Here is a 24,896-nt window from a genome sequence, read left to right on the forward strand (position 1 = left end):
GATGCGGGACTCGATCCCAGGACCCTGAGATCACGACCCGAGCCGAAGGCAGCGGCCTAACCCACTGAGCCACCCAGGCGCCCCTTATTGTAGCTTTTTGCATGTTCTTTTTGTTGTTCTCATTACAGATGCCCTGAGGACAAGGCTGATACTTGTTTAAAGGCATGTAGAAGGGTCAGGCAGGCAGAGGGAAGTCAGATGAGAACCCTGGATGCCAGAGCGTGGAGAACCATGGATGCAGCTGAGCTGTCTGGAGGAGAGAGCAGGGTGTCTAAGACTGAGCTCAGGGAAATTTTTCAAGGAGGTAGAGAAACAAGTGGAGTGGGTACAATAAATAAAGAAGCAGGGTTATTTCTGGGAAACAGATGGGAAAGAAAACAAGATTATAGCCAATGAAATACAGTTTCACTCATCTTTCTGATTCCTGTTTATCCAACAGTCCCTTTGTTAGTAAAGCAAAGCAAGGTTAGAAGGAATACACTACTCTCATTGTAAAAAAATTGAATCACATCAAAGTCCCCTTTACAGTTGTTCTGGTAACTGCTCTCATGTTGCACCTTTCCAGTGCATTTTTATTCATTTCTACCCATTAATGCACATACACATATCACATTGAGTTCTATTCTAGATAGATCATGTTTACATATTTTATCATATTTTATGCACTTAAGGAAAAATGCCACACAAATGACTGCTAATCATGTGAGTGGATCCTCAAACTTATCAGGAATTTGATTTGAAACTCTAATAAAAAAAGAAGACCTTACTTTGCATTCATCAGCTTGGCAATATTAAAAAGATTATTAATCTATACTGTTGGCAAAGAATCCAGGAAATGGGTACTATTACTGAGCCTATGAGTTGTCAAAGCTTTTTTGGTAGGCAATTTTCCAGAATGTACCAAATATAAAATGTATCAAGTGTTTCCTTTTTAAAGGAGCAATTCCAATTTGATATGCTATCCTAAGTAATGACATGTGCAGAAAAATATATAAGTATAAGAATATTCATTGTGGGGTGCCTGTGTGGATTGGTGGTTAAAGCCTCTGCCTTCAGCTTAGGTCATGATCCCAGGGTTGTGGGATCAATCCCCTCATCAGGCTCTCTGCTCATCGGGGAGCCTGCCTCTCAGCCTACTTGTGATATCTGTCTCTGTCAAATAAATAAATAAAATCTTTAAAAAAAAAAAGGAATATTCATTATAATATTCTCAGTAAAATGGACTATTTAAAACAGCCCAAACATTTGTCAGTAAGTGAACAAATAGGTGATAGTATGTGCCTACTACTCAGCTATTAAAAAGAATAAGGCAGGCCTATAAAATTAAGATTTACTGTTCAGTGAAAAAACAGAAAATTGAAAAACAGTGCATAATCATATTCTAAAATGAAAAATGTGTGTATTTGTGTGTATCGAGGTCTCAATTATGGAAAAATAGAACTGTGCTTGTAGCTGGGTAGGCAGAGCAAATGGCTTTGTGGGCACCTTATCTATACCATAATTCAGTCCGAAGATAAATGTCATTAAAATGTCAATATATCTCAATAACCTACAAATTCTGTGGTACGGCTCTAAATGTGTGTTTAACAATGCTGAATTTAAATAATACTGAGTTAAAAAGCGATGCTTTTTATAAATACTTTGATTATCTACTAAGTAGTGCTTCTTCATCAACTTCCTTTCACTGAGTTTTAGTGTTAAGAAGAGAGAGACCATAGAGACCTAATTTATTGTTTTCATTTTACAGGCAAGGAAACAAAAATCTAAATGAAGGGATTTGTCTATTTCCATTTGAGTTTGGGCGGAGCCAGAACATTGTTCAGAGTGGTGTGATACCCATTCTTGTCCCTTAAACTTAGACTTCTTTCTGATTTTCCCGCATTTTATACAGTATCATTCTATAACTTGACCATTGTTCATTACTCTGGCCTCTTTCTCAAACTTGAAGTTACTAGCAAAACAGATGAGCATCTCTTCTGCAACATGGAAGAGCATATTAAAAATATGCTCATTCATTCATTTCCTCATTCTAACAACAGGCACTTACTGATATCTATCCCGAGGTGGTTGAAAACCACTTCAAATCAGACCTTCCCTCACAGAAGGGTAAGCCAAGTCATGAACTCACAGTTATTCTGTTAACTACTTAGTCCTCTGAGGAAATGAACAGTGCTGGGGGAACTCCCCAACTTATATTGGGGAGGGGCCTCCTGGAAGACTTCCTGGAGGAAGTAACATCCAAGCTGCCATCTGTGGGAAGGGCATCACTCTGTCAGGTAAATGTTGGTTGGGAGATTAGTTTTCTTTTCCTCTTTCTTTTTTTTTTTTTTTTTTTTTTTTTAAGATTTTATTTATTTATTTGAGAGAAAGAGAGAGAGAACGAGCAGGGCGAGGAGCAGAGGGAGAGGGAGAAGCAGACTCCGTGCTGAGCAGGAAGCCAGACATAGGGCTCAATCCCAGGACCCTGAGATCACAACCTGAGCTAAAGGCAGATCCCCAACCACTGGAGCCACCCAGGCACACAAAGGGAGATGAGTTTTCTAGAAGGAGGATATGAAGTGCAAAGTTTGATTGGGTAGAAGTAGTTTCATGCTTTCAGGCATCCATTTGCCTATGTCTTTGTTAGTCATGAAATTTTAACTCCATTTAGACTGATGAGCTCATGAATCGTTGATATCCTACTGTAAATGAAAATTAAAACTGACTAAAATTCGTTGAGGCAAGAAAAAAAAGGCTATATGAACCTTCGCTGGCAGAGTAGTGTCTGCTGTTCTGTTGTTCAGTCTCTCATGAAAGTTCACTGGTAGGTGAACATTGCAGGGCATGATTTAAACTGATGCATCTGTTTTGAAATAGCATATCTAATCTTCTGCTCCAGAAGATGTTCACAGGGTTTGACAGCAAACGCTAATACATATTCATAACCTATAGGCTTCGGAACCAAGGGAAATTGAGGCAGGCGTAACAGAACGAAGCATGAGAAAGCAGCATGTTAATTTTAAATTTAATTATAGAGATAGTGGGAAAGGGTGCATTTTGATAGTGTGTACTCAGTCAGCCGTCATGGAACATTACCCAAAAATCATGCCAAATATTTGACAGAAGAAATATTATTTTCAGTGAAATGCTTGATAAAACTAGCAGGTCCTAGGGAAAACAAGATTGTGAAACTCTATTAGAAACTATTTTTCATGTAGAGAAAAAAAGACATTGCAGAATTCTAATGATAGGAAAGAAAAAAATAAAAAGCTTTCAAACTAAGGAAAGGTTTCTGGTCCATGAAAGATTTCTGTTTATGGAATGCTTTTGACATGCATATATGTTAAATTCAGTTTGAAATTAGGGAAGAGAATAATTAGCATGATTTTTCTGTTCCTATCACTTATGGTAACCCAACACCATGTGCATTCATTGTGACCAGCACACTGAGGCTTTCTACTGAAGTGTGTTTGAAGAGCACAGACCTTAGATGCTAAGTGCTTAAAATAGTGTGTGGCATGGAGCACTTACTTAATAAATATTTGTTGAGTGAATGAATAAATAAACCTACCCCATTCTACCTTGTGTGGTGTATAAGCTCAATATATTTTTATTATGAATAGATCAGTGGATGGATGGATAGATACATGGACTGGTGAAAGTATCCCTGTAAATGGTTCTATTTGACATTACTTTTCAGAATCTGGAAGCTCATACTCATCAGGAGTGAATGGGGGCAGTGAACTCTGTCAGTGACATGTTAACCCACTGCTAGCTTTGGTATGGGAGAAAATCCCTAGATTTTCTCAGCAAATTGGATTGTTGTCTCTCTCTAGTTTCTAACAGGGCCTTGTAGTCTTTTCTTGGGCAAGTCCTTATTCACAGAGTAGGGAAAAAAGGAGAAAAACTTTCTTTCCTCATTTCATTATAAAATATTGCTATAGGAAAAAATTAAGGAAAAAACAAATATAAACAACATTCCTAAAAGTTGGCAGAATTTAAAAGGATTAAATGTCGGCTCTGAGAATGTATTGCTTCATTTTCCCAGCAAGTATGTAAATGTTTAGGCTTCCTAGAATTATTTTTTAGCAACCAATTGGTGAGACTTAAGATGAGTGAGCTCAGTGAGGGTTTTGTATAGTAGCAGTCTCATACTTTGTTGATGGAAATGTAAATTTGTTCAAACCTTTGGAAGAAGATTTGGTAAGATATATCAAAAGCTTTAAGAATGTTTAAATTCTGACTCAGCAATTTCTGTTTCTAGGGAATTTACCTCAGGAAATAATTGGACAAGTGACCAAAGATGTATGTATTGGAAAGTTCATTGCAGGGCTATTTGTATAAAACAGCAAAACATTGGGAACAATTGAAATTTTTAATAATGGGGCCATAAATTGCATGTCTTCTCCATAAAATATTGTACAGCCATTAGAAATGATGGTAAAGACCAATATATATTGTATAAGGCACACTTTCACAGTTTGTTGTAAAGTGGAAAATGCAACACACAGAGATATGTATATCATGACACCATTTGAAGAATAATACACAGGTATTTATCTTTCTGCCCAGAAAAAAAAATATGACATGTTGATGGCATTATGGAGGATTCTAAATTTTTGCCTTATGTTTTGTATTTTCTTTAATAAATTGATATGAATTATTTTGTGTGAAATGAAATTTTAGAAGTGTATTGGCATACTTACGCTTTGCTATTTGAAGGTACATGATCTCAATTTTAAAAAAGGCTGTCAAGTTTCTTACAAAGGGTGTATTTTTGGAAGTTTGCACTCAGGTTTAGTGCTTAGTTTTCACAGAAGGTACAGTGAAATCTAAATCTTACACATCTTAAAGGCTGAAGGGAGTTGTACAGAGTCCATGGGTTTTTTTTTTTTTTTTTTTTTTTAAAGATAGCTCATGAGAACTGATTGTATCTCCAGAAAACGCTTTCTAGGCAAAAGGAAAGGATTTTTAGAATATTCTTTGAAAGGTTTTCAGGAAGACAGGAAGATTTTCTAAATGTCTAAAGTTGTGCCCAGTGAGAGAACCAACCAGATTTTCCAAGTGTATTAGCTTTTTTGCAAGAACAGTTGGAAATGGTGCTGGTTTATTATAATGATCAGTAGTTAAATAGACATAGCAAAATAAACATGCAAACATCATCTTATAAGGGCTGCATGAGAATATATTTTCTATTAGATAATACATTATTCATTTTTATTATAAATGAAGTTCTAAGAGATGCTGGGTCACTAATTTTTACCTCCAAAAGACCAGAGAATCTTGACTAATAGAAGTGAAAAGGTATACTTTCAAACATTTAGGAGTTTTTGTTTGGAAAATCTACATTCAAATTGGAACAAATTGTCTATGGGAAGAACGTGATATTAAAGCCATACTTCTTATTAAGTCCAATTAAAATTTCATTTGAAGGGACCGAGAATTAATTATTTTATGCTTTTGTTTTATAATGAAATCAAATTTCCTAAACTCTTAGTATTTCCCTAGCTATACTAAATATAGGCTTGTGAATCTAGTTTGCTGTGGACGTGACTTCAACAACAACTTAAAGTTGGAATAAAATTGTTTAATGTGAAGATAGCCTTACATCTAGATTATCTTATTAGACCCTAATATAAACCCTGAGAATTGTTATCACTGACTTATGGTCATGCAAGTATTATGTAGCAAATTCAAGCATAATAACCAGATGTTAACTAAATTGGTATTAATTTAGAGATATATGTATACTTATATATACATGTATTTTTTTTTTTTCTAAAGATGGTTCAAAGAAAAGTTCTTTTGGCATTCAGTACTGAATCTAATACAGGTTGACAGTTTATCTCAACTAAATCATAGTATATGCAAGCTCATTTTTAGATCGAGGGACTGTTTTATCTTTCTTCCTGTGGAGTTACCGTCTACCAAGAAGTTCAGGATAGAACCTCTGGCTCACCTAAAATTCATAAAGTAGGAGAAGTGGCTTACCGGGGCGCCTGGGTGGCTCAGTCAGTTAAGCGTCTGCCTTCGGCTCAGGTCATGATCCCAATATCCTGGGATTGAGCCCGTGACAGGCCTCTTGCTCAGTGGAAAGCCTGGTTTTTCCTCTGGACTCCCCACACTCCCAGCTCATGTTCTCTCTCTCTCTCAAATAAATAAAGAATTAAAATCTTATTTTTAAAAAAGTGGCTCACAGTGACAAAATGTTGGTCTTGCCTAGATGAAAGAATTTTTGTTTCTGGAAACATGTAGATAAACTTTACTTTTGCTGGGCTCACTTAGAACCATTTCCTGTCTGAGGAAGAGCCACTGAAACCATGTGCACAACTGATATTTCATATGAAGCCCGAAACTAGTATCTGCTGCCGTGACAGCAACGGTCAGCAAAACCCAGGGCTTCACGTGATCCTGTTTGCAGTCTCCTTTCCATGTTCTTTGGACCCACTGAGAAGTCTCCTAGAAGCATCTAGTTAGCAGCTAGCCACCCTTGATAGATAGGATCAATGAACTAAAATTAGTAATTATGTACACTTCCTTACACACACACACACACACACACACACAAACAAACTTGCATCAACAAATGAATTTAGCTAAATCCTTAGAGAAGGGTCATTGCTAACATGATGACATTGTATATAGAGTCCTATTCTTTAAACTAGTTAACAGGAAATTAACATTTATTGAGTATAAATGTGTTATACTCACCTTAAATTATCCTGTGTGGTTTGCATAAATTATCAGCTAATCCTAATAACAACCCTAGCAGTTAGTTTGCATTATCCCTATTTAGAGGCCTAATAACTGAGGCTGAGGCTTGGAGCTCTAACTGCACAGCCACACAATCCTCTTGGCACCATGTGTGATGTGCATAATATAATGGAATGAGTGAATTAATTCTCTTCCCAGGACATAAGTGGGAACCATTGATAAAATGAGCATTAACTGTGTGGTAAAATTCAATGCATGAGTGCTTTTAAGTTTTTGTAAAAGATCACATACTTTCATTGTACATTGAACTAATTTATTAAACCTGGAATATAATAGAACTAATAAACATAAAACACATACTGATCAAGGCATAATGCATTTTGAAACACATTAGAAATTTTTAGTAAAAACAAATTTCTCAATTTTAGCTGAAGGTATGGCAAAAATTGGTTTTATTTTCAAACTTAGATCAATGAACAATCAATAATAAAACTGTCCAGTATATTATATAATTGCTCTTTTCTGTCAAACTTCGTAAATTAGGAGTATTTCTCAAATCTTCTCCCAGTGCATATTGGCATTATTAATGCACAGGAAATTATATAGTTGGTTGTGTATGTTACTTTGGGGAAGAAAATTTGTTGTCTTTGTTTATGGTCCATTTGCAATTCCTATTCTAGGATATAAAAAAGACTTATTTTGGTATTTATCAGTCAAAACAGTTTCCTGTTCCTGAAAAAAAAGTCACTAACTCATAAGAAAATACTCTGAGATTCAGCTTTATAATGTTTTAAACATAATATAAGATAATAACATAAATATAAGAGACTCATTGATGTCATTATGTAACAGTTTTGAAATGAAAGATCAACATTGACTTATCGTTCAGAAACAGTTTGCAGTTTGGCTCAGATGGAGTGTTTTGAGGATCAGATTTCTTTCTCCACACTTGAAATCTGGGTCACTGAAAAATTTCCATCTCTCTAAACTTTTTGGACTAAAAATAATTTAACAAAGAAAAGAGTGATGGACTTCTGAGTAGTTCAAAGGGCTGGATACCAATTATTTCTCCGAAAGTTAAGTCAATTAATTAAAAGCCTAGACCAAATTCTATTAAACACTTGATTACTTAGTTTTTGCACACATAATACCTTGGTTCATCTTTTTTTTTTTTTTTTTCAATTAAACCTTTATATTTTTAGAGTAGTTTTAGACTCACGACAGAATTAAGGGAAAAGTAGAGAGATTACCGGTATATCCCCTACCCTGAAGCATGCCCAGCCTCCCCCTTCATCCACACACCCCACCAGAGGGGTACGTTTGTTACTATGGATGAACCTACATTGACATATCATAATCACCCAAAGGCCGCATTTTACATTAGGACTCATTCTTGGTCTTACACATCCTGTGGGGTTTGGACAAGTGCATGTTGACATATATCCACCATGATGGCATCATACAGGGTGGTTTCACTGCCCTGAAAATCCTCTGTGCTCTGCCTATTCATCTTCCCCACTCCAACCCCTGGCAACCATTGAACATTTTACTGTCTCTATGGTTTTGCCTTTTCTAGAATTTCACGTAGTTGGAATCCTACCACACAACCTTCTCAGACTGGCTTCCTTCACTTAGTAGTATGTGTTTACATTTCCTCCAGGTCTTTTCATGGTTTGAGAGCTCCCTTCTTTTTAGCACTTTTTAACAGAATATTCTGTTCTTTGATGCACCCAATTTATTCATCCATTCACCTATTGAAGGACATCAACTTGGGTGCTTCCAGGTATTGGCAATTATGAGTAAAGCTACAATAAACACCCTGAAGACCCAAGTTTTCCGTTCATTTGGGTTAATACCAAGGAGCATGCTTGCTGGGTCACATAAAAAGAATATGATCAGTTTTCTAAGAAATCACCAAACTGTCTTCCAAAGAGGCTGTATGATGTTACATTCCCATCAGCAATGCATGAGAGTTTCTGTTCTGGATCCTTGTCGACATTTACTCTTGTCAGTGTTCCAGATTTTTGGCCATTCTAATAGGGTGTGTAGTGACATCTTGATGCTTTAATTTGCATTTCCCTGGTGACATATGATGTGGAGCTTCTTTTCATAGGCTTTGTGCATATCTGTTCACCTTCTTTTGTGAGGTATGAATATGTACACTGGAGGCTGAAATCTTTTCCCCTCTGTTCATGTCTGCAAAAGACCATGAAAGTGTCTCCAGTATTAATTTTTTGGGTTATAAATAAATCTTAGCAAGTAGGTAAACTCACAAATACAAAAACTGTGCATAATGAGAGTATTATATATATTTTTAAGATCTTACTTATTTGACAGAGAGAGGATCACAAGTTGGCAGAGCAGCAGGCAGAATGAGGGGGGGGGAGGCAGTTTCAATCCTGACCTGAGCCAAAGGCAAACGCTTAACCTACTGAGCCACCCAGGCGTTCCTCAATAGTAATAATATTAAAAATATAATATTCTCAGGGCGCCTGGGTGGCTCAGTAAGTTAAGCCTCTGCCTTAGGCTCAGGTCATGATCTCAGGGTCCTGGGATCAAGCCCTACATCGGGCTCTCTGCTCAGCGAGGAGGCTGCTTCCCCCCCTCCCCTGCCTGCCTCTCTGCCTACTTGTGATCTCTGTCTGTCAAATAAATAGCTAAGTTCTTTAAAATATATATAATATTCTTATTATGAACAGTTTTTATATTTGTGAGTTTGCCTACTTGTTAAAATTTATTTATACCCCAAAAAATTAATACTGGAGATACTTTCATGGTCATTTGCAGACATGCACAGAGTGGAGAAAGACTTCACTTCACTGTACATATTCCAGAGGGAGGTCAAACAACATGACACTCTGCCTTTTTATTCTAGCCCTCATTCTCCAAACAAGTATCCTATTTGTGGTCTACTTAGTGCCAGGTTCTTTTCCCATTTTGTGTTTTCGTTGGTGACTTCACTGTTCAAAATGGTCCCCAGGTGTGGTGGTAAAGTTCTGTTTAGTGTTCCTAAGTACAAGAAGACTATGATGTGTCTCATGGGGAATATATATGTGTTAGATAAGCTTTGTTCAATTGGTCATGAATTCGGTATTAGTAAATTAACTATATTAAATTAAGTGTCTTTCAATGGAAACCCACAAAACAAATTATGAATTGATTAAGTGATAAAAATATTGTGACCAGAGGCTCATAGAAACATAATTCTGTATTTCCTCTCAAAACTATAGTTCCATATCTACTAATGTAAGTATTTGCAAAGTCTTTATAGAGCATAAATACCACTAATAACAAAACTCAATCATATATGGTTTCACCGTCATGGTGTATTTACCATAGTGGACTTCATGCTTTTGGATTAGTTTCAGTGTCATATAATTTTACTGGCCATGCTAAACTCTGTTCACCCATCATCTGTAAACCACTATACTAGTTTCCTACTGATGCTATAGCAAATTACCACAAACTTAGTAGCTTCAAACACACAAATGTATTATCTTACTTTGGAGGTCAGAAGTCCAAAATGGGTTTTACAGGGCTAAAATCCACCTGTTGTCAGGATGGCCTTCCATCTGGAGGCTTTAGCAGAGACTCTGTTTCCTTGTCTTTTCCTGTTTCCAGAGGTGCTTGCACTTTTTGGACTGAAGCGCCACATTACTCCGACTGCTGCTTCCATTATCATCTCAAATCTCTGACCCTCCTGCCTCCCTTTTCCAGTTATAAGGATATTTGTTAACAAAAATGTCAGCTTGGGTGCCCCTGGGTGGCTCAGTTGTTAAGGGTCTGCCTTTGGCTCAGGTCATGATTCCAGGGTCCTAGAATCGAGCCCCGCATTAGGCTTTCTGTTCAGCGGGGAGTCTGTCTCTCCCTCTCCCACCCCCCCTGCTTGTGTTCCCTCTCTCGCTGTGTCTCTCTCTGTCAAATAAATAAAGTCATTAAAAAAATATGTCAGCTTGTAGCCCTGTCAATTATATGTTCTCTGGTCCCAATTAACTTAAATAAAGTCCTGTTATAAAGTAAAAAATGTTTGTTTGTCTTTGTGTCTTGGAAGAATTGATAATTAGGTCCACATCTGGGGATGGGACAGTGCTCTGGTACTTATGGATGTGTTCATGGTTGTCTTTTTTTTATTCCTATTTCTAGCCCTCAGACCCATGTCAAATCATTTGCATGTCCAGAGAAGAGTTTATGCAAAGGATGACAGAGATTGTTGGTTGGGGCACAAAGGAAGAATATGGAGAGCTCTTTGACAAAGTGGATGTGGCCCAAGAGGGCTTCATTAACTGGGACAAACTGGCTTCATTTATGCTGTTAGCACTTTATGAGAAAGATGAACAAGCAAAGGCAACTGTGGTTCCCCAGTGGAAAGACCTTGAATTCCTCCCAGTGAAACACAAGGACACCATTCAAAAAGTAATTTTCTTAAAAAGTTCAAGTCGTTATCTGACCATCAGTAAGGAAGGTTTATTGGGAATCTGGGGAGAGAATTTAAAGCTGCAAGAAATACTTCCCATCACTTCAGACGCCACCAAGCTTAAACACCTGTGGGTGACAAGCCTGGTTTCTTTGGAAAATGTAAACAAGGTACCAAGTCTTAATAAATGAATTTACTACTTTATTTTTTAAGATTAAAAAAAAATTTTTGTTTATTTGAGAGAGAGAGAGAGAGAGAACTCATGAGTGGGGTTGAGGGGCAAAGGGAGAAGACTCCCCACTGAGCAGGGAGCCGGATGCGGGACTCAGTCTCAGGACCCCGGGATCAGACACTTAACCAACTGAGCCACTCAGGTGCCCTGAACTTACTTCTTTAAAAGGGGAAAAATATGATGGGATAGGGCTCCTGACTGTCACTGGCAGTGACAGAGACCTGTAATACCATTCTGTGCCTCTCCTCTGACCTGGAGGGAATGTAAGTGGAGCCAAGTGGGCTGCTGGATTTCCTAAACTGTTTTCTTGGGCACCTTTAAAGGACACAGCTGATAGTGACTCAGATTCTTGGCTCCATCCCAAATATGTCCATGCTGCATGGCTGGCTCGTAAGACATTTCTGACTCTCTAGTAGATTCGTGGGTCTATATGCAGAGCTGAGAGGCTCTAACAACGCATGGGCACAACTCAGTACAATTACAGGGAATTGCTTATCTGATTTTAACCACTGTTCTAGTCAGTTTCTTAATTGTGATGGGGAGGGCCCACTAAGTACAAATATCCTCGTATGACTCTACCAATAAGTCAGATAACATATTGAAAGAAAAATCAGTTTATGAGGGGATGATGAAGCTTAAGGAATCTAAATTCTTAGTATTTTATATTAAGCAGATGTCAGACCTTCTATGAAAGTTTTTAAATGCACAAGCAGGCAGAGATAATAGTATTAAAAACCAATATTTACCCTTAACAATTTCCAATTCACAGCCAATCTAGTTTCATCTATATCTCCCCACTTTTGAAACCCAAGATACGCAATTATTTAATCTGTAAATATTTCATCTTCCTAAAAAAAGTCTCCCTTTTTAGTATAAACATATTTAATATCAATTATAATAATTCCTTACAATCATCAAATATTTAGTCATGTCCATATCTTCTTGTCTTATAATTTTTTGATCATCTGTTAATTCCTTGTTAGTTTGTTTGAATCATGATCAGAATAGGATCCAAACCATTGTGAATTGTTGATTGGTCTCTTTTTTTTTTTTTTAAGATTTTATCTATTTATTTGACAGAGAGAAATCACAAGTAGAGGGAGAGGCAGGCAGAGAGAGGGGGGGGGGAAGCAGGCTCCCTGCTGAGCAGAGAGCCCAATGCGGGACTTGATTCCAGGACCCTGAGGGATCATGACCTGAGCTGAAGGCAGCGGCTTAACCCACTGAACCACCCAGGCACCCCTGATTGGTCTCTTTTGATCTACATGTTTTTTTCCACCTCTTCTTTATTGTTGCATTGTTTTATTTTGTGTGTTTTTTTTTTTAAAGATTTTATTCATCTGTCAGAGAGAGAGAGCGTGCATAAGCAGGCAGAGTGGCAGGCAGAGGCGGAGAGAGAAGCAGGCTCCCAGATGAGCAAGGAGCCCAATGCAGCACTTGATCCCAGGGCTCAGGGATCATGACCCCAGTGCTGAAGGCAGCTGCCCAACCGACTGAGCCACCCAGGTGTCCTGCCTTGTTTTGTTTTTGCTCTTGCTCTTTTTGTTAAAGACACTAGGTGTTTGTCCTTAAGAGTTTCCCACAGTCTGGATTTTCTGGACTGTATTTAGATAGAGTTAGCTGTTTAACTTGTTCACTTGTTCCCCATATTTCCAGTATATTGGTAGTCAAATCTAAAAACTTGATCAGTTTTAGAGTGGTTTGTTCTGGAATAGGGGTTCCTCAGTCAGGAGGCACAAAATGGCTGCTCTCTCTACTTGGGACATTATCAGTTATCACTGATTATTCCTTCATCTATCAATTTGTTTAGAGGTTGCAAGATGAGGACTTTCTAGTTTCATGATTTCCTCTTTACAAGCTGAAATACCTCTATAGAAAACTCCCCTTGCCAATTATTTAGCTATAATATAGATCAAATAGAGGCTAATCAACAATTGACATAGATCAAATGCAGGATGAATGACTAATTCTTTACTTTTATTTACCAGCATTCAAAAATCCTCTAAAGATGAAAAATGAATACTACTATCACTATTGTTATCAGTGTCATTAGAAACTCATGAGTTTAAATAACCTGATTTGTTTCAGTCCACTGAATTATTAAGCCAGCCTTAAAATTGTACCATCTTTGGACACTGGGATGGATACAAAGCAGTTCTGAGTCTTTTCTGATGCAACCATATTTGTCTTTGAAAACTTCCTTGCTCTCTGGTACGACAAAATGTTCTAGGATCATCTTGCCTATTTATTATGCCACACCCAGAATCAGCCATTTCTCCAAAGACCTGGGTTGTTTTTAGTGGGAAATGGTATGCTCTAATGCCTTGAACATAAAGAATCATCATCATTATCATCATTCATTTCCTAGGTGACATGCCCTGTTCTATTAATCTTCTCAAGGTCACCATAGATGGGTATTATTCCCACTTTAAGAATGAGAGTCTAGGCAAGGCGAGGTTGCGGAATTTGCCCCAGGTCACAAAGGATGTAATCAGTGTTGCAAGATTTGTAAACAGAGGCTGCTTGGTTTCAGGATCTGTTTCAGAGTCCTTGCTGCTTCTAGAATGTAGCTGATATAGTATCCAGTTCCTTCTTGCTGAGGATCTGGTGTTAATGTTAACTGTATCGATTACAGCATAATTCAAGTCCAGAGTTTCTTTTATATCTGTGTGCAGCACTCTGCTTTATTATCATATAATATTTGTGATGTTTTATTGTGTTATGATTATGTTGCATTATTTCTTCTTTCCAGGACTGATGACTAACTCTTAGTCTTTCCTTTGCACTTATTCAACAAGGCAGTTTAAAGAATGTTGCTTTTTTCTTCTTTTCTCAAATAGGTTTATTGAGGTATAATTACATAAAATGCACTGCACAAATTAAAAGTGGATAAAACCAAGCAGATACATTTAGATACTGTGAAAAATCAACAGTACAAAGGAGATAATGAACATACTCATCATCCTCCAAAGTTTCCTTGTACCTTTTTGTAAAACCCTATCTATTCCCTCCCATCTCTCCTTGTCAGGTAGTGACTGATAGACTGTCACCACACAATAGTTAGCATTTTCCAGAGTTTTATATAACTGACATTATACAGTATGTACTCTTTTTGGTCTGATTTCTTTAACTTGGCTTGGTTATTTTGAGATATATCAGTTGTTTATCTTTTTATTGTTGTGTTATATTTTATGATGTGAATATAGCACATCCTAACCAACATTTGGTATAGTCAGGGTTTGTTTGTTGTTGTTGTTTTCCCACCTCTTTATTTTAGCCATTTTTTTTTTTAAGATTTTGTTCATTTATTTGACAGAGAGAGATCACAAGTAGGCAGAGAGGCAGGCAGAGAGAGAGAGAGAGAGGGAAGCAGGCTCCCCACCGAGCAGAGAGATGGATGCGGGGCTCGATCCCAGGACCCCAAGACCATGACCTGAGCTGAAGGCAGAGGCTTAACCCATTGAGCTACCCAGCTGCCCCTATTTTAACCATTTTAATAGGTTTATATATATATTTTTTATCTTACTATGGTTTGAATTCACATTTTCCTAATGACTCATAATATTGAATATATATTTCATATACTGATTTGCTACTTATACATCCTCTTTGGTGAGGTGTGTGTTTAAATCTTTTGCCCATTTTATTGTTGGGTTTACTTTGTGGAGTTTTGAGAGTTCTTTATATATTCTGGATATATACATTTATCAGGTGGATAATTTACAAAATCTGTATCACAGCATGTGTTTTGTCTTTGTGTTTTCCTAACACTGTTTTTGGTAATATCATTTTCAGATTGTTCATCAATAGTGTGTAGAAGTAAAATAGATTTTTAGAAAATGATCTCATACCCAGCAACTTCCCTGAACTCATTTATTGGTTTTGATTACTTTATTGTTGTTGTTATTATCTAGGATTTTCTATGTTTAAGATCATGTCATCCACTAATAAAGATAGTCTAACTTCTTCCGTTCTCATCTGGATGCTCTTATGTCCTTTCTTGCCCAATTTCCCTTTCTGGAAATTCCAGTGTGGCGCTGAATAGTACTGGTGAGAGTGAACATCCTCATCATGTTCCTGATCTTAGGAAGGATACATTTGGTTTTCCACCATTTCCACCATTAAGTATGATAGCAGCTATGGGTTTTTTGTGTATATCAGGTTGAAGAAGTTTCCTTCTCTTCCTGGTTTATTGAGCATTTTTTTTTTTTTCATGAAAATGTGTTGGATTTTTGTCTAATGCTTTTTTTGGTATCTACTGAGATAATCATACAGTTTTTGTCCTTTATTGTATTACTATAGAATATTACGTTGATGATATTTGTATGTTAAAGTAGCCTTGCATTCTAGAATAAATATCAGGGTTACTTATCACGGTATGTAATTTTTTTATAAGTTGTTGAATTCTCTTTGCTAGTGTTTAATTGAAGATTTTTACATCTCTATTCATTAGGAAGATGGAGCTGCAGTTTTTTGGTGATGTCTTTGTGTGGTTTTGGTAATGAGATAGTACTGATTTCATAAAATGATTTGGGAAGTATTTCCTCGACTTTTTTTTTTTTTTTTTTTGGAGAGTTTGAGAAGCATTCGTGTTAATTCTTCAAATGTTTGGTCCCATTTATTAGTACAACCATCTGGGCCTGTATTTTCTTTGTGAGAATTTGTTTTGATTATCGTTTCAATTGTTTTACTTACTCTATGTCTGCTGAGAATTTCTATTTGGTTTTGAGTTAGTTTAGGTAATGTTTTTGTCTGGGAGTTTCATCTAGGTTACGTACTTTGTTGGCTTTCCATTGTTTATGATATTCTCTTATCATCCTGTTTTGTTTCTTTTTTTTTTTTTCAGTTTTTTTTTTTTTTTTTTTTTTTGGTCATAGAGAGAGAAGCGAGAGCAAGCACAGGCAGACAGAGTGACAGGCAGAGGCAGAGGGAGAAGCAGGCTCCCTGCCAAGCAAGGAGCCCGATGTGAGACTCGATCCCAGGACGCTGGGATCATGACCTGAGCCAAAGGCAGCCGCTTAACCAACTGAGCCACCCAGGCGTCCCATCCTGTTTTGTTTCTAACAGGTCATTAATAGGGCACTCTTCTATTTCTTATTTTAGCAATATGTATTTTCACTTTTTTTAAAATCTTGGGTTAGCTTAAAGTTTTGCCAATTTTATCATCAAATTTATTTACCCTTTTAAAAATAGTTTTGGGATTTTATCTGACTTGTGAGCGCTACTTAGAGTTTTTATCAACTGATTTTTATGAAAGCCTATGCTTGCTTTGTAAAACATGGTTTGTAAAGCTTCTGGTATGGCTGTGTGGTGCTGTCATCCTCTGTCTTTGTTTTTTCTATGTGATTAATCATCTCATCTCCCACGGATGGAAGAGGTTGGCAGGTGCATGCAGTGGGGATACAAAAGAAAGCATGGTCAGATGCCTTTAATGGGAAGAATTTTTTTTCTTGGTTAGTGTCCAAAGTTAGAATAAAGTGCAGTTGTGCCCCCATACTGTGTTCTGTAATACTGTTAGTGACCCTCAGGGAACAGTGTCTGCTTTGGTGCTAAGATTTGCATGTCTCCTTTGTATACCCACTTCCCTAAATTCATCAGAAATACTTTCTGATTTTCTCTTTGCTACTTTAGATAGCAGTGGCTTTTACGAGTAAAGAGATTTGTTTCTATGATCTGCTGTCCAAAGGAGAATTTCCTTGTCAATATAAACTCCAAGGCCTCAAAGGAACGCCAGTTTGTATGGAATATTGGTATGACCCCCTTGATGCCAACGAGTCAGTTCTTTCTTTTGGGGACATAACTGGAAAGGTAAGTGAGGGAAGTAAAGATTGAACTATGGATTAATCATCAAACTGTAGCTCAGTATAGAAATAGAATACAAAGAGGGTGACCTCGGAATTTATAGGTGTGAAGGCCACACATGCTGGACACGGAAAATGTGGATGAGGTAACAGTTCCTTTTCTTGCTTATGAAACCAATCTTCATGTAGTTTTCTTGCCAATTATTAAATACCTAAAGTTATCCCTTAGGACACTTTCAAACTAATTATTCTTCTTTTCATTCAAAAGCATCCTCATATCAGCCTCCTGGGTAGTGCTTGTTTCCTGTATCATGTAACAATGGGATAGATGCATTTGAGAAGGCAGCACAGAAACCCAGACATTGGATATGATGATTCATCTTCCTATCACATTCCACCCAACTGCTGCAAGATTATTACTTCCTGAATGACATGAGAATATGCCCATGAACTCTGAAGTAGTCTACTTTGAACAATTTCCTTTCCTAATTGTGAAAACTTTGCATTCCTTGTGTGCTTAATAACAAGTGTATCATAAAAGCAAATAATGAACTGCCCTTGGTAATTGCTTTACCAACATGGTTCTTGTTCTTTTACTATAACTGCCTGCATCCTTTAAATAATGCTGAGGAAATCCCCATTAATTCAATATCTATTCCTTATTAATCTTTAAAAAAAAGATTTTATTTATTTATTTGACAAAGAGAGGGAGAGCGAGCACAACCGGAGGGAGCAGCAGACAGAGGGAAGAGGGAGAAGTAGGCTCCCCGCTCAGCAGGGAGTCTGATGTGAGGCTTGATCCTAGGACTCTGGGATCATGACCTGAGCTGAAGGCAGACACTTAACCGACTGAGCCACCCAGGCGCCCCTATTCCTTGTTAATCTTAAGGAACATTGGATCTTTTTTTTTAATTTTTAAATTTTTAAATTTTTTTATTTTTTATAAACATATAATATACTTTTATCCCCAGGGGTACAGATCTGTGAATCACCAGGTTTACACACTTCACAGCGCTCCCCATAGCACATACCCTTCCCAATGTCCATAATCCCACCCCCCTTCTCCCACCCCCCCCCCCCCCAGCAACCCTCAGTTTGTTTTGTGAGATTAAGAGTCACTTATGGTTTGTCTCCCTCCCAGTCCCATCTTGTTTCATTTACTCTTCTCCTACCCCCTTAACCCCCCATGTTGCATCTCCACTTCCTCATATCAGGGAGATCATATGATAGTTGTCTTTCTCCGATTGACTTACTTCGCTAAGCGAAATGTTCATACATCAGATCTTTTACAACAATTACACTGCCAATGTTTGTTTTTCTTTTAACATCTCATTTAAGGTTCAAGCAATTGCTTTCACGATGGCCTTGATTTTCCTGTTTGAGCGTCCTGCTAGTGCACACGAAGATGAGGAAGGCACTGTGACCATTAGCTGGGCAGAACTGCTCTCTGGATATCACAAATGCTGCTATACATTAGAGCATAATCTTCATCATGGAGACTGGGTCAGGCAAGGTACTGAATTTGAACAGTAATGAAAGAAATAGTTACCGTCAATTTCCACATTTATATTCGTTGATGAAAATGTTTGCCACAAAATGTTAGTCTCAAAATCAGTTATTGGTTGTCTGGACAGTCTGTTACTCCTGAACACTAGCAGGAATTTTTTCTTTTCTTTTCTTTCCTCCTAAAATGTAATGCAGTTAATGCAGGAGAACCGTGCATTCAAAATATCTCAAGAGAAGAGAGAAAATGGTCACAGAATCCATTTAACTTCAACCCAGCTCTGATTCTAAAAATCTCCTCTGGTCACGTCTGGGACTGTTTAGAGACTGTAAGATGTTCCCTCAAAATCACTCCTTTGTTTTCTTCATGTTTTCATGAAAGGGTATTTTTTAGTTTGATTATCTTCAAAATGGATCGTCTTAATTTTCTTTTTTTTCCTCTTTGCTGATATAATGACTGAGTTCCTCTGATCTAGAGTACTTGAGCAGTAGCTCTCTGTGTGATAGGATTGCTATAAAACAGCATTTATGGAAAGTTAGAACTTTCATAAAACCTTACCACCAGTGAGATACAAAAATATATCTAATTTTTACAAAATTTGCATGTGATGGTTTGTATGTGCAATATCTGCTCTGATATCTCCTTTTGTCCAGACCCTACAGACTATGGTCATTTTTACACTTCTAAATTGCTACATTAAATTGTGCCCATTGAAAGGAATGGAAATTAACAATCTCTTTGACTATTATGTCATAGGTCTATTCCTAAGTCTGTGTATTCTACTGTGTTCACCACAAGTGTAGCTACTTTCTGCTACCATACAACGTTATTACAATATCTTTGACATTATTCCTTATGCCGAAACTTTTATTCCCATGATTTATTCATTCCCTAACTGGAAGTCTGTATCTCCCTCTCCCTTTCACCCATTTTGTCCATCCCCCAGCCCCAGCAATCTTCAGTTTGTTCTCTGTCCTTATGGGTTTGTTTCTGCTTTTTGTTTGTTTGTTTATTCATTTGTTTTATTTTTTAGATTCCACATTTAAGTGAAATCTTATGGCATTTGAATTTCCCTGTTTGATTTATTTCACTTAGCATAATATCCTCTAGGTCCATCCATGTTGTTGCAAATTGGAAGCTCTCATTTTTTTTTTATGGCCAAGTGTTCCATTGTATGTGTGTATGTATGTATATATACACCACATCTTTATTTTCCATATGTTATCTATTGTAAATAATGCCATAAACATAGAAGTGCGTATCTTTTTGAATGAGTATTTTTGGTTTTTGGGGGGATAAATACTTAGTAGTAGAATTACTGGATCATGGTGTTACTATTTTAATTTTTTGAATAATATCCATACTGTTTCCCACAGCAGCTGCACCAGTTTGCCTTCCCACCAACAGTGTATGAGCGTTCCTTTTACTTGGCATCCTCACCAGTACTTGTTGCTTGCTTTTGTTTTTAGCCATTCTGATAGGAGTGGGGTGGTAGCTCAGTGTAGTTTCGATTTGCATTTCCCTGATGATTAGTGATATTGAACATCTTTTCACGTGTCTGTTAGCCATCTGTGTGTCTTCTTTGGAAAAATAACTATTCATATCCCCTGTCCATTTTTTAATTGGATTATTGTTATTTTTTTAAGATTTTATTTATTTCTTTGACAGACAGAGATCACAAGTAGGCAGAGAGGCAGGCAGAGAGAGGAAGGGAAGCAGGCTTCCCGCTGAGCAGAGAGATGGATTCAGGCTCCATCCTACGGTCCTGGGATCATGACCTGAGCCAAAGGCAGAGGCTTTAACCCACTGAGCCACCCAGGCACCCCAGATTATTGTTATTTTTTGTATGAGTTATAAAAGCTCTTTATATATTTCGGATACTAATTCCATATTGGATATATCATTTGCAAATAACTTATTCCATTCAGTCGGTTGCCTTTTCATCTTATTTCCTTTGCTGTGAAAAAGCGCTTTATTTTGGTGCAAGTCCTTTAGTTTATTTTTACAAGCATGATATTTTAATATATAAAACGACTAGATGGACTATAGTAATAAAGTAATAGTAATAAAGTAATAGTAATAAATAGTATAGTAATAAAGTAATAGTTCCTAAAACTACTTGTAGTGGATTATCTGTTATTGAAAAGGTTGGGAATATGAACAAGTACAGTTTAAATTTAATATTATTTTTTCTGAATAGGAAATACTAAATATGAAATACTCTCTTCTTGAAATACTCAGAAGGTTCCCACTCTAGACCTTGTCATAGTTTCATTGAAACCTCTCCAAAACCAACTCAGCTGTAAAGTAACCACTTACAAGTCTGTTAAGTCTGTAACGTTGTGGGACAAGAATTTTTCTATAGGTCCATGTGAATTCATTGTTCATCATGTTTCCAAAATATAATTCTGATCTTTCGTTCCCTCATCTACTGACAAAAGAACATGGGGAACTTGGTTTAGTATCAGCACTATAATTCATGTTTATGACCAAAGAAATCTAACTTTGGACTCTGGCTTCTAAATCACTGCGATTAGGAATTGGCTACAAAAAAGTTTTACATGTAAAAGAAATATCAGGGATCTTTGCTATCTAATTTGGATTACACATGTCTTAGCTCTGTGAATAAAAACTCATTGTAATTATTTTTGGAAAAATAGCTGAAAAAACACATTTACTTTAGTCAGTTTGTTTAAATTCCAGACTCCGTGTGTCAGTCAATCAATAATTATTTATCTTTTATGTGCTTTAAAACTGTCTTAGGCATTGGAGACTTTAGAAGAAAGATTAATTATATCCCTCAAGAAACGGAGGATATGAGCAAGAATAAAGACTAATATAAAATAAATTGTTAGAATATTGTACAATGGTATTGAAAATTAACTACTAACCTATATAAACAAGAAATTAACTCCTACAGTAATGCTTAAGCAGCAAATTTATGAGGAAAATCTTTAAGGGTGGGTGGTACTCCTTGGAGGAGGGTAGTTGGAGGGAAAAAGAGAGCATGGTGAACATGAGTAAAGGGAGACAAGCAGACCTAATGATGGGGGTGCGAGATGAGCATGGCTAGATTGGAGGCTGAGTATTGAGCAAATAAATGTGAATAGATCAAATAGGGACATATGTTGGAAATCTTGGCAGCTTGCCCACTTTATGCTTGCTAGAAAGTGAAACAGAGAAGTACTGAAGGGTTTTGAGGACAATTAGACCCAATGCGCATGGCATTTAAGAAAGATTTGTTTGGGAGTTCTGTTTGGCATAGGTTGGAGGACAAAGAATGAAACTGCAGTCAGATTGGTTAGTTAGAAGGCTTTTGATTATGAGAAGGTAAAAATGATAAAGCTAGGAAAGAAATAAGCAATCTTCTGAAATAGGAATCTTCAAGGACTTGAGGTCGGAACATGTGGAATGATGAGTCATTTTCGCATGTCCTACAGAAGCATCAGTTTCTCTTTGCAGATCATGGATGCCCTCTTGGGCCCAATGGTCAGATTCTTCCCTGCTCCCCTTTTCAAAGTGGACTATCTCTAAAGGATCCCTTATTCTGGGATAGTCCAGATCTTGTCACCAAAGAACAGTCTTTCTCGCCACTATTGTTCCTGAAACTTCCCTTGCCTTTACCAAACTGCTTATTCTGCTTCTTTTTTTACTTAATTCAGATGCATTTTTGCTTACATTATTTGAAGGGTTCTCAATTTGGGCTTTGCTCCTGGTTTCTTAAGAATCTTGCTTTCATGGGGCGCCTGGGTGGCTCAGTTGTTAAGCATCTGCCTTCAGCTCAGGTCATGATCCCAGGGTCCTGGGATTGAGCCCCACATTGGAAAGCCTGGTCCTTCCTCTCCCACTTCCACTGCTTGTGTTCCCTCTCTTGCTGTGTCTCTCTCTGTCACATAAATAAAATCTTAAAAAAAAAAAAAAAAAAAGATCTTGCTTTCAGATGCTCCTCAAACTGTGAAACAATCCTAAAAATTTTTGTACCTGCATAAGAACTTTTGTCCTGCCTGTCATTAACTCTCAAACCCATAGGAAATTTGGATGCCTCACTTGCAAACCCCATGTATACATAAACTGAAAACTGAAACAATCTTCTTAGACCGTACGATATGTCCTTTCTTCTCCTTACCTAACACATGTGTATTGTTTTGTTAATATTTCCCTTTCTCACTCGTTTTTAGCAACTTACTTTTGATGTGCTTCAGTTTTCTTGGTGTATGTGTGTATGTATGTATGTGTGTGTGCTTATTCTGCTTGGAACTCATTGAGATTCTTAGATATATGGTGCTGTGGTTTTCATTAAATTTGGAAATTTTTCTATTGTTATATTTTCCAACATTTTCTGTCCCCCCTTTTTTTCCTTAGGACTCCTATTATATATATCTTAGATGTTTCATATTACCCTACAAATTATGGAGACCTTATACATTTTTATTCAGTCTTTTAAAGAATTGTTTTAAATCACTGTGCTTTAGGTTAGCTAGATTTTATTTCCATGTCTACAAGTTCCTGTTTCTTTTCTTCTAAGATGTTGCAAAGTGGTTTCAAAGGCTGAGGCTGCCTTTCTGGTTCCTGTGGGGCCGACTGCCTCAGCCCCTAGTTCCCAAGGGGTGAGAGTTCTGCAGAGAGTTGTGGTGTGGCCACACTCAGAGGATCCAGAACAGCAGTGGGTCACTTGAAGAACTGTGGCATGGGTGGGGTCACTGTCACAGTATGGACAGCACCCACCAAGCCATGGGCATAACACTGCCACTCCAGTGGATTTGAAAGGCAGAGATCAAGCCAGAGAGGATTATTGTTGGCTATTAAGGTTTAATGGAGTTCTCCCGGTTAGACTTTGTATTTCCTTGTTATCTATTACCCCTTTCTTCTTTCCTATTTCTCCCTTTTGCAGTGGGAGTTCCTATCACAGGCCTGTTGCACCACTTTTTCAGGAAGTAAACAACTTCTTTGATTTCCTAAGTTCACAGCTTGGAAAGGAATTGTCCTCAGGATGAATTGTATCCTAAATCTTATCCTTACCTGATTTATTTTTATTATTATTATTTTTTAAAATTTTATTTATTTGACACAGAGAGAGATCACAAGTAGGCAGAGAGGCAGGCAGAGAGAGAGGAGGAAGCAGGCTGGCTCTCTGCAGAGAAGAGAGCCTGATATGGGCTTGATCCCAGGACCCCGAGATCATGACCTGAGCCAAAGGCAGAGGCTTAACCCACTGAGCCACCAGGTGCCCCCCACTTACCTGATTTAGATGAGACTTTTTGAATTTAGACTCTAGAGTTGATGCTGAAATGCATTAAGTAAGACTTTTGAGACTATTGGGTATAATTTGCATTTGAAAAGGGTATGGATGGGGGGAGGGACAGAATGTCATGGACCAACTATTTGTGTCCCCCTCCCAAATTTGTATGTTGACATTCTAACCCCAATATGATGGGATTAGAAGAGAGTGCCTTTGGGAAGTGGTTAGGTCTGGAGAGTTTAGCTCCCATGAATAGAATTCATGTCTTATAAGAGACCCCAGAGAGTCTCTTGGTTCTTCCTAATGTTAGGACACAGCAAGAATTAGGCCACCCATGAACCAGGAAATGAACCCTTACCAGGCACTGAATCTGTCAGCACCTTGATCTTGGACTTTCTAGTCTCCAAAACTGTGAAAAATAAACATCTATTACTTAAGCCACCCAGTCTGTTTTATTATAGCAGCCTGAATAGACTAAGACCTTGGATAAATACTATTGAAAAATATTGCAAAAGAAAAGGGAGATACCAAAAGAAATTCTGCTAAATATTAGTAGATATGAATTATGTTAAATAAGGGGTTACTTCTGGTTAAGAGTGATTGGGGTAAAAAAATTATAAATATTTAGTTTTTTTTTTTTAAGATTTTATTTATTTCTTTGACAGACAGAGATCACAAGTAGGCAGAGAGGCAGGTAGAGAGAGAGGAAGGGAAGCAGGCTCCCTGCTGAGCAGAGAGCCCAACGCGGGGCTCGATCCCAGGACCCTGGGATCATGACCTGAGCCCTGAGCGGGAAGGCAGAGGCTTTAACCCACTGAGCCACCCAAGTGCCCCTAAATATTTAGTTTAATAATACTATATGAATGGATATCGAGGAAAATGAATAGAGAAGATAATTTAAAAAGGAGAAAGTACAGAATATAGAACGGTGAAGAGTTTTTGTAAGATTTTCTCTTATTTCAATTTTTAGATTTTTAGGGTTCTCCTGGTACCTCTGAAAGGAGAACACCCTT

At 37.4% G+C, this 24,896-nt stretch overlaps 1 protein-coding gene across 1 annotated transcript in view; it reads left to right on the top strand.

Annotated features, from left to right (window-relative positions):
• The window catches only part of WDR49 (WD repeat domain 49), a 134,507-nt gene that overhangs the window by 8,479 nt on the left and 101,132 nt on the right, over nt 1–24,896 (top strand). The window contains exons 3-5 of the mRNA XM_059388061.1: nt 10,837–11,277; nt 16,971–17,147; nt 18,479–18,653. Coding sequence (XP_059244044.1) covers nt 10,837–11,277; nt 16,971–17,147; nt 18,479–18,653 — 793 coding nt within the window. The remainder of the gene's footprint in view (nt 1–10,836; nt 11,278–16,970; nt 17,148–18,478; nt 18,654–24,896) is intronic.

This window comes from Mustela nigripes, chromosome 2 (assembly GCF_022355385.1).
Source record: "Mustela nigripes isolate SB6536 chromosome 2, MUSNIG.SB6536, whole genome shotgun sequence".
Taxonomy (NCBI): Eukaryota; Metazoa; Chordata; class Mammalia; order Carnivora; family Mustelidae; genus Mustela; species Mustela nigripes.